The sequence below is a fragment of the Phalaenopsis equestris genome, unplaced genomic scaffold, assembly GCF_001263595.1.
Source record: "Phalaenopsis equestris unplaced genomic scaffold, ASM126359v1 Scaffold001079, whole genome shotgun sequence".
In the NCBI taxonomy this organism is placed as follows: Eukaryota; Viridiplantae; Streptophyta; class Magnoliopsida; order Asparagales; family Orchidaceae; genus Phalaenopsis; species Phalaenopsis equestris.
Window position 1 is genome coordinate 128,811 of NW_018165518.1, and position 8,408 is coordinate 137,218.

The 8,408-nt window shown below is 37.5% G+C and overlaps 1 protein-coding gene across 5 annotated transcripts in view; it reads left to right on the forward strand.

Annotated features, from left to right (window-relative positions):
- The first annotated feature begins 5,099 nt into the window (after positions 1–5,099).
- LOC110033010 (transcription termination factor MTERF5, chloroplastic) overlaps positions 5,100–8,408 on the forward strand; it is an 8,891-nt gene continuing 5,582 nt past the window's right edge. For 4 of the 5 annotated variants that reach the window (XM_020736832.1, XM_020736834.1, XM_020736835.1 and 1 more), the window contains exons 1-4: positions 5,100–5,328; positions 5,694–5,788; positions 5,917–6,129; positions 6,213–7,303. In XM_020736832.1, coding sequence (XP_020592491.1) covers positions 5,129–5,328; positions 5,694–5,788; positions 5,917–6,129; positions 6,213–7,303 — 1,599 coding nt within the window. In that variant the 5' untranslated portion in view covers positions 5,100–5,128. The remainder of the gene's footprint in view (positions 5,329–5,693; positions 5,789–5,916; positions 6,130–6,212; positions 7,304–8,408) is intronic. The other variant, XM_020736833.1, reaches the window with a different exon arrangement.

Genomic DNA, 8,408 nt, shown 5'->3' on the forward strand with positions numbered 1-8,408 from the left:
CTCTCGACGAAATGATAAATTCATTCGGTATAGGTGAAGAGCAATTCAACAATGCAAATGCGGTAGTGATGTCCATTATCCTCTTTTCTTAGGAATCAGAAAGAATTTGATAGCATTCTCAGAAATTAAAAAAAAAAAAAAAACATTTCAACGATAGTCAAGTTACATTTTTTAAGTTTAAAACTTCAACTTGAACAATGCTTACGTATAGCTATTACGAGAAGCTTATCACGTAAACTCCAGATAGATATGAATTGCCTTCATTTATAAACATCTGAGTATAAAGCCGACTCCTCCACTGGTCGAGCATTTGTCTTTAGAGTTGCCAGCTTAGTCTGAATCGGAGTAAGTTCGTAGTGGAATGTTGTTGTCGATGATTGGAAGTCCAAATGTGATGGTGCCTTTGAGGTATCGTAAGATACACTTAATGAGCTGGAAATGATAAAGTAGAGGGAGATGCATATGTTGTCATATGTAGTTTAAGACGAAGGCTATGTTGGGTCTAGTGATGGTAAGAAATAGAGGAGAGCAAATAAGTTGCAGATATTGTGTGATATTGGGAAGCTCTTGAAGTGAATTTTGGCCGGGATTGAGTTTGTGGGGGAGGAAGTAGAGACAGATTTGCACATACACCAAGTTGTTGCAGGAGGGAAGGAATGTAGGAGGATTGTGTGAGGTGGTAACCTTGTGATGTGCAGCGTTTGTTGATGCTAAGGAAGGTATTAATCTGTCCCAATTCCGGAAGTTGGACTTTGATTTGGAGAGTGCGTGAGGTTGTGATAGCTACTGGATTGTTTTTTATGACGAGAATGTCATCTACATATGCAAGAAAATAATTGGTGAGCTGATTTTCATGGTAGATGAGTAGGGAAGGTCGATGGTGCTTGGTTTAACCCTTTGGTTTGGAGGTGATCAATTAGAGTTTGACACCATTTTCGTGGTGCTTGTGTTTAGGCTATTGAGAGCCATTTTGAGTAAGCATACCTTGTTGGATGTTGAGTGTCTTGGAAGCCTTGAGGTTGGTTCCTCTAGATAAAGTCATCCAATGAGCCATGGAGAAAGGCATTGGAACCGTCTGGTTGCTGAATTTGCCACTTGCCTTGGAGAGGAGTGGATAGAAGAATCCAAATTGTAGGTAGCTTACACCACAGCTCCACTTCGCGCCCTAAACTCCTTTCCTTTTCCTTCGGCTTTCGTTTGTCGCCCCCAAGCTTCTCTAGCGATTCCTGGTCCGATTCACCGCTCCAACCCCGTCCAAGGTGAGAAATATTCTTTCGTGGGTCTAAGCTTTGGTTTATCATAAGTTTCATATATTTTTTCCTTACATAGATGTTAGATCCGAAATTACATTGGTTTTGCTCAAGTTTTTTTCGTATTTCAATGTTAGGCATGCAATGTGCATGAATTTCATGGTTTTACATATGTTTAGGTGTGAGATATGTAAATACATAAGCCATTTGTGCAATATAAGAAACTTTAGGTGTGAGATATGTAAATACATAAGAAATTTGTGTTATGTATGTAAATATGAAATTTTAGGTTTGAGAAATATAAATACAAAAGATATAAATACAAAAGAACTTTGTGCCAAAAGAACTTTGTGCTATGTATGTAAATATGAAAATTTAGGTATGAGATATGTAAATGCATAAAAATTTTGTGATGTGTATGTAAATATGAAAATTTAGGTCTGAGATATTTAAATGCATAAGAAAATTGTGCTATACATGTAAATATGAAAATTTAAGTATATGTGAATGCATAAGAAATTTGTTCTATGTATGTAAATATGAAAACTTATGTGTGAGATATGTAAATACAAAAGAAATTTGTGCTATGCAAGTTTAGGTGGAGTTAGACTAGTGTTGATTTTTGTTTGGTTAAGGGTAAGATATGATGTGGTAACTTGCTACTTTAATGATGGTTTGATATGTTAGTTTGTGTGTTAATGGGTTAATTGGTTGATTCTATGGATTTATAGGTTATGGGTTTTGGGTATCATGTGTAGATTGCCTAAGATTTTGGTAGAATGAGTAATTGGGACACAGTAATGTTGCACTAATCTATTGAGCTACATCTATGACACCGATGAATATTCAAAATGTTAGATCATGGATATATGACAGATTATATCCAGGAAGAAATGGATTAATTGACGAGTTCTTAGCTAGTGTTGAAGAGTTTGTGCATGTGGCATCACAGCTGCCCGTTTAACTTTTCAGAAGGCGGGTTTCGATGCCCCTGTGTGAAGTACAAGAATCAAGTTTACCTGACACCTGAAGAAGTGAAGTTGAGCCTATAACGTAGGGGCTTTAAACCCGGATTATTGGTATTTGACTTCACTTGATGAATTTGAACCAGATGTTCAATGTTGTCATGTTGGAGCCTCATCAATTTATGCCCCTCAAATAGTTTATGACACGGGACATTTACTTTAGTGAGTTTGAGGTATGATATTTTAATTTGAAATATAATCTATCTTTTTATACTAATCAAACTCATATTATTCTAATTTGCAGAGGTCTTTTTATTGGTCATTAGAATATCACTAGTAGATCAAACAGATTTTTGAGATTTGTGCTGGCATAGGCTCTGGTGCATGTTTACTACGATGTGGAAGAAAGGGCAGAGGGCCTTGTAGGTTGGTGAGGAAGTTTGGGTTGAGTTGAATCGAGAATCGACTTCTTCGGAATATAAGAGGAAGAGACAAATAAATCAGTAGAACCAGACGATCGAGGGAGCCTGAGGGGCAGCACTCCACATTGGAGGTTTGACCCCCCACACAAAACCCAACTAGAGACTAGTAAGTTTATCTAAAAATTTAGAAGCTTTCAAATTTATGTAATTATGTTACTCTTAAATTTATCTGATCTTCTATACGGGACAAGGAGCTTGACCGAGAGTCATCTACTGCAGAGTTACATGTCCTCACACATCGACGTGCGGACACACAACATTGGGTATCTGAACAATGTAAGTTAAAAAAATATAATTTTTTATTTTTGGTGGGACATTGGGTATCTGAACAATGTAAGTTAAAAAAATAGTCAACCAGACAGGGCTATTAATATGTTTATTAATATTTAAAATGCAAATTAATATTTGAATTTTGTTATGTAGGACGAGTACGAGCAGCTCTAAGAGAGACGGAGGGAATAGTCAACCAGACATCGCTGTCCGCCAGTAGCTGTGATAGTCAGTCTACTAATGCTCAGTTCGATTTTGAGTTGTGGATGCAGGCGACAAGGAAGAAATGGGGAGAGTGTATGGCATAAGAGCAAAGATGATAGCATTTGAGGTAAAGTGATCATGTGCATTTGTGGGTGGCCCTAACAGCTCGTTACAGGCTTAACACGAGGAGCTTGGAAGGCGTGTGATGATGATGAATGAAGAGCTTCGACAAATGCGTGAAAGCCAGAAGAATGTTGTAGATAATCTGACACGCCTGACGAAGAGTCTTGATCGTTGAAGCAAGCATCATATGACTGTTGTTAAGGAGGAGGAGAAGCAGGATGATGCTGGCAAGGAAGATTAGGATTTTATTTTGTGTTTGATTTGTTCCCCCCGACATAGGGGTTGATTGTATATTTTTTTTATTTCCACTTAATCAAACTTTGATTCTCTTGTGTTGTGAACTTTGAAAAGTTTAATTTGTTTATATTTAATCCAATTTGGTATCATTATGTAAATATGTTGGAGATTTGTTGTTCTATTATGTTGATTGTGTTTGTTATCTGCAGGTGTGTGAAAATCTGATTGTTTTACTATTTTTTTCGTACAAGTTTGCGTTGGTTTAGCGTCGGTATATTCTGACTCTAAAACCTACAATCAGTCGATCGATATATGTCGTTGCTAAAGCACTGCAAGAGCGTCAAACCAGGGATGTTAATTAGTGTCGGCCATGGTCGATGCAAATTAGCGTCCCCTTAGTTTGATGCTCCTGCGACTTTACTTTAGCGTCACCTACATTTTCGAAGTAAATGTTTAGTGATAGACTTTACTTTAGCGTCATTGTTTCTCTTCATATCTATATGTAAAAAAAATATCGAGAAGAATCTGTTATTCAACGCCAGTGGAGAAACTGGCTACTGGAAGAAAACGAAGCAGTTTCAAAGTCCACTCCGCAGAGTTTACACTCAGTCGGATGTCAGCTCGAAAACCCGACTTCTCAAAGTCTCTACCATCTCAATTTCGAGGTAACTATCATTGTTTCTCTTCATATCGAGTTTAACTTAGGGGTAGAAATATAATTAGGAGTAGTTGTTAGAAAAATCATTTTTAACGATCTTCCAAACTAGGACCTGAAAGTAATAGACTAGAATTCACCTTAGGTTGTTATTATTATGAAGTCTACCACATTCCCAGTGGGATCAACATTCTGCACTCAAGTAGAGCTCTATATTACAAAAGCAATACGTGCACTTACGTAGGAACCCTGACACTTCAATAAAGAATGTGCGTTAAATTAAATTATAATTAAAGTGTTGGTAGTTGCTGGGGTCGTCAATCAAGACATATTTTTGCATCCTGACTCCAATAAGACCTCACCATCTGTAAAGTGGTGACGCCCATTTTTTTCATTTAAAAAAAATGTTAAAAATCATTTTTCGGCAAGACCTAACCCAAAGACTGCTCGAATACTTCAAAAAAATATGCATTGTTCAAGACCTCTTACACCTGGAGTAGTTTCTGGCAAGAGAACTCCAAACCGCAGATGAAAACTTTAAAAAAATGAATATGAAACAACAACTCGCGTTTTTTTTTTTTTTTTTTTGAGTATTTGGGCGTTTAGCATGTCGGCTCACCTAAAAAAAATAAACTTTTAATATTTTTTTTTAAATGACAAAAAAACGGAATTAGATGTGGAGCCAATGAGCCATTGTTCCTGTGGACAGCGGAAATTTATTTATTTAAATAAAATTAAAATTGGGGCACCTACACTTCTGTAGTTAGGTGCCGTAAGTAATAATTTTTACTCGATGGGGGCCGTTTTGTTTGGACCGGAGGCAACCGTTTTTTTTGGACCGGAGGCAGTATTTTTCTAAAACCGGCTCCTTTCCTTCTGCCCTCAGCCGCAATCCTTTCCTTCTGCCCTTTCTGCGGCTGAGGGCAGAAAATCGCTTTAGCCATGGCGTTTCTTGCGAATTTTCAGTTCGAGTTCAAAATAATGGAGACAATGGAGAAGAATCCGTTATTCAACGCCAGTGGAGAAACTGGCTACTGGAAGAAAACGCAGCAATTTCGAAGTCCAGTCCGCAGAGCTAACTCTCGGTCGGATGTCAGCTCGATAACCCGGCTTCTGAGAGTCTCTACCATCTCAATATCGAGGTGAATATCATTGTTTCTCTTCATATCTATATGTAAATTATTTAATTGCTGTAAAAATCGCAATTCTTTGAAATGCATAACTGGAATTTCCGAATCTCATTTGGTTTCTTCATTGAAGCCAGATTTTTGGGTTCCACTGCTTTTGAACGCTATGATTAGTTCCATGTTTGGTTTCTTGTTTTGCGTGAATGGTTTTATGAGGACGTGATAAAGCTTCATTTCTATTCTTATTGTTTATAACTTGAGCGTGGCAGATATTTTTGGTGAAGTACTCTAGGGTTACGAGCTCGGTAATTTGTACAAAATGAAGGTTGAATGTAAAATGAAAGCTTGTTTTTCTAAACCATCTGCTATCATGATTGTAGGCTTGGTATGTTTGTTCCATTTGATCTTTGTATATACTCTTATAGGGTTCGAATCAGAAGTTCTCAAGCTTGTCTTGCCTGCAAAGCGAAGACATGTAAGCAACTAAATTATTTTTATTCCACTTCTAGTAACATTTTCCCTTGCCTTTACTCCCAAATAAATGTAGCTTTGCCAGTATGTTCTTACTTAGAAGGTTTTAAACATTTTTTATATTTTGATCAGATGAATCAGAAGCTGATGATCACAGTTTAGTGGCAGTTCCCTTTAACCTGTTGGCTGCAGAAAGGGAGGAAGCAAAAGCTGTTCTATCATTATTCCTTAGAAAACAGGGATTCAGCAATGCTGTGGCTTTAAGGATTGTCAAAAAGTCGGATCTTTTTATTGATCATCTTATGTCAAAACTCCAGAGTTTCTATAAATCTTGGTTTCTTGTAGGTTTGAGCTCTAATTATTCGTCGGAAGCCTTACACTTGTAAATATATTTAGAAACATAACCAATTTTTATGTTTAAACTGCAGGAAGAGAGCTCACTACAATTGAAATCAGAAACGCCCTCATTCCTTACCTAGAATCTCTTCATGAAGAGAATGGTGATCTTTTCGTTGATCTGGTGGTGAGCTACCCGAATCCTCCTGGTTGGGAAAAGGCTAATCCAGTTAGTCTAACAGCAAGCTATAGCCTTGGAAAGAAAGAAAGGGCTGTTGCACGAGTTTCTCAGGAGAATGCTGATGGGCTTCTACCTGCTAATGTTCTATACCTCATGGACCTCGGTCTGAAACTTGAACAAATTAAGGGCATTGTAAGTCGATTCCCTGCTTTTGCTTACTATACTTTGGACCAAAAGATCAAGCCTTTAGTAGAGTTTCTCCTTGAGCTTGGTATGGATAAATCAGATATACCAACCATCCTTCATAAAAGGCCTCAGTTGTGTGGGATCAGCCTCTCAGAGAAGTTGAAGCCCATGATGACTTACCTTGAGAGCTATGGGGTTGACAAAACCAAATGGGCTAAGGTGATATACCGCTTCCCTGCACTTCTCACCTATAGCAAGCAGAAGGTAAAGGCTTCGGTGGATTTTCTCAGTGAGATAGGTGTTCCAGAGAAGAACATAGGGAAGATTTTGACACGATGCCCCCATATAACTAGCTATAGTGTGGAAGAAAAACTACGCCCTACTGCGGAATACTTTCTGTCATTGAACATTGATCCTGCCTCTCTAATCTACCGATGCCCACAGACCTTTGGTCTAAGTATTGATGGGAATCTTAGACCCGTCAATGAATTCTTCCTTGAGAGAGGTTACAGCGTGCAGGAAATTGCAACCATGGTTTTGAGATATGGAGCATTGTATACCTTTAGCTTGTCCGACAACATAATACCGAAGTGGAACTACTTCCTCACAATGGATTATCCAAGATCAGAACTGGTCAAATTTCCTCATTACTTTGGATATAGCTTAAATGAAAGGATAAAACCTAGACATTTTCGGATGAAAGAATGCAATGTAAGGTTGATTTTGAATCAAATGCTATCCAGTTCTAACAGTGAATTTGAAAAAGTCGTGGAGAAAAGAATGTGCAAATTACCAGGTTCATTTGGCTCTACAAAAGTATGAAATTATGCCATTAATTACTGATGTAAATGTTAGTGGTTAGTGTACAAACTCCATGTTGTAGAATTTAGTAGTATATCTGTTGAATAAATTGGTGTTCATGCATGAGGGGTCTGTGAAGATGCCTATAAGGCCATTAGATATATTTCTAATTTTTTTTATGCTTAATTTAGTGCTGCATGGCAATGACCAAAAACTAGGAACTACTTTTGTAAGGATTTGAGTTGTTTGCATGTGTTGGGGTTAAGTATTCGAGTTGAATCTTGCAACCTTTATCCACAAAGTGGTGTGAAGTCCTTCCATTTGCTTTGTATGACTTGATTGAACTTCGCTCTTTGCATTTTTCTGTATATATATATATATATATATATATATATAGCGTGCGTGCGTGTGATTTTGCCTGTTATTGGCAATATTTCTTGTCTAGTATGTTTCAAACAATTTGGCGTTGGAGCCGTCTTCATAATGCAGTTTGAGAGCTTGTTAAGGAAAAATTGATAATTGTGTGACATATTTTATCTTTTCTACCTGGCCACGGATTGATTTTTTTCTTACTGCTGTTTTTTTTTTTCCTTTTTTTTTCTTGTGATTTTTTGTTGAGTTTCAGTAGTGAATGTAATCTCTTTTCTTTTCTACCTGGCCACGGATTGATTTTTTTCTTAGTGCTGTTTTTTTTTTCCTTTTTTTTCTTGTGATTTTTTGTTGAGTTTCGGTAGTCAATGTAATCTCTTGCATTATTCTATTTAGTACTTGCTATATTTTGTCATGGTATAAAAAGGGTAACTCCTTAATTATAGGTATTTATGTTTATTCCTTAATTATAGGAATTACTTAATTGTAGGAAGATTTCTTTCCTCCTTTTATCTCTTGTACTCGCCTATTTATAGGTGATTTATCTATGTATTCAGTAAGGAAAAAGGTTATTCTAAAATCACATGGTATCAGAGACATAAAGAAAACCTCTTCCGCTCGGCTCCATCACCTCCCGCGTTCTCCTTGACCGAGAGCTGCCCTGATTTATCGTCTGCATCCGAGCGCCGCTCCTTCCGATCGCGCATCTCTTCGATCGTCCGCGTCGGCTTCCCCGGTCGTCTGCGGCCGC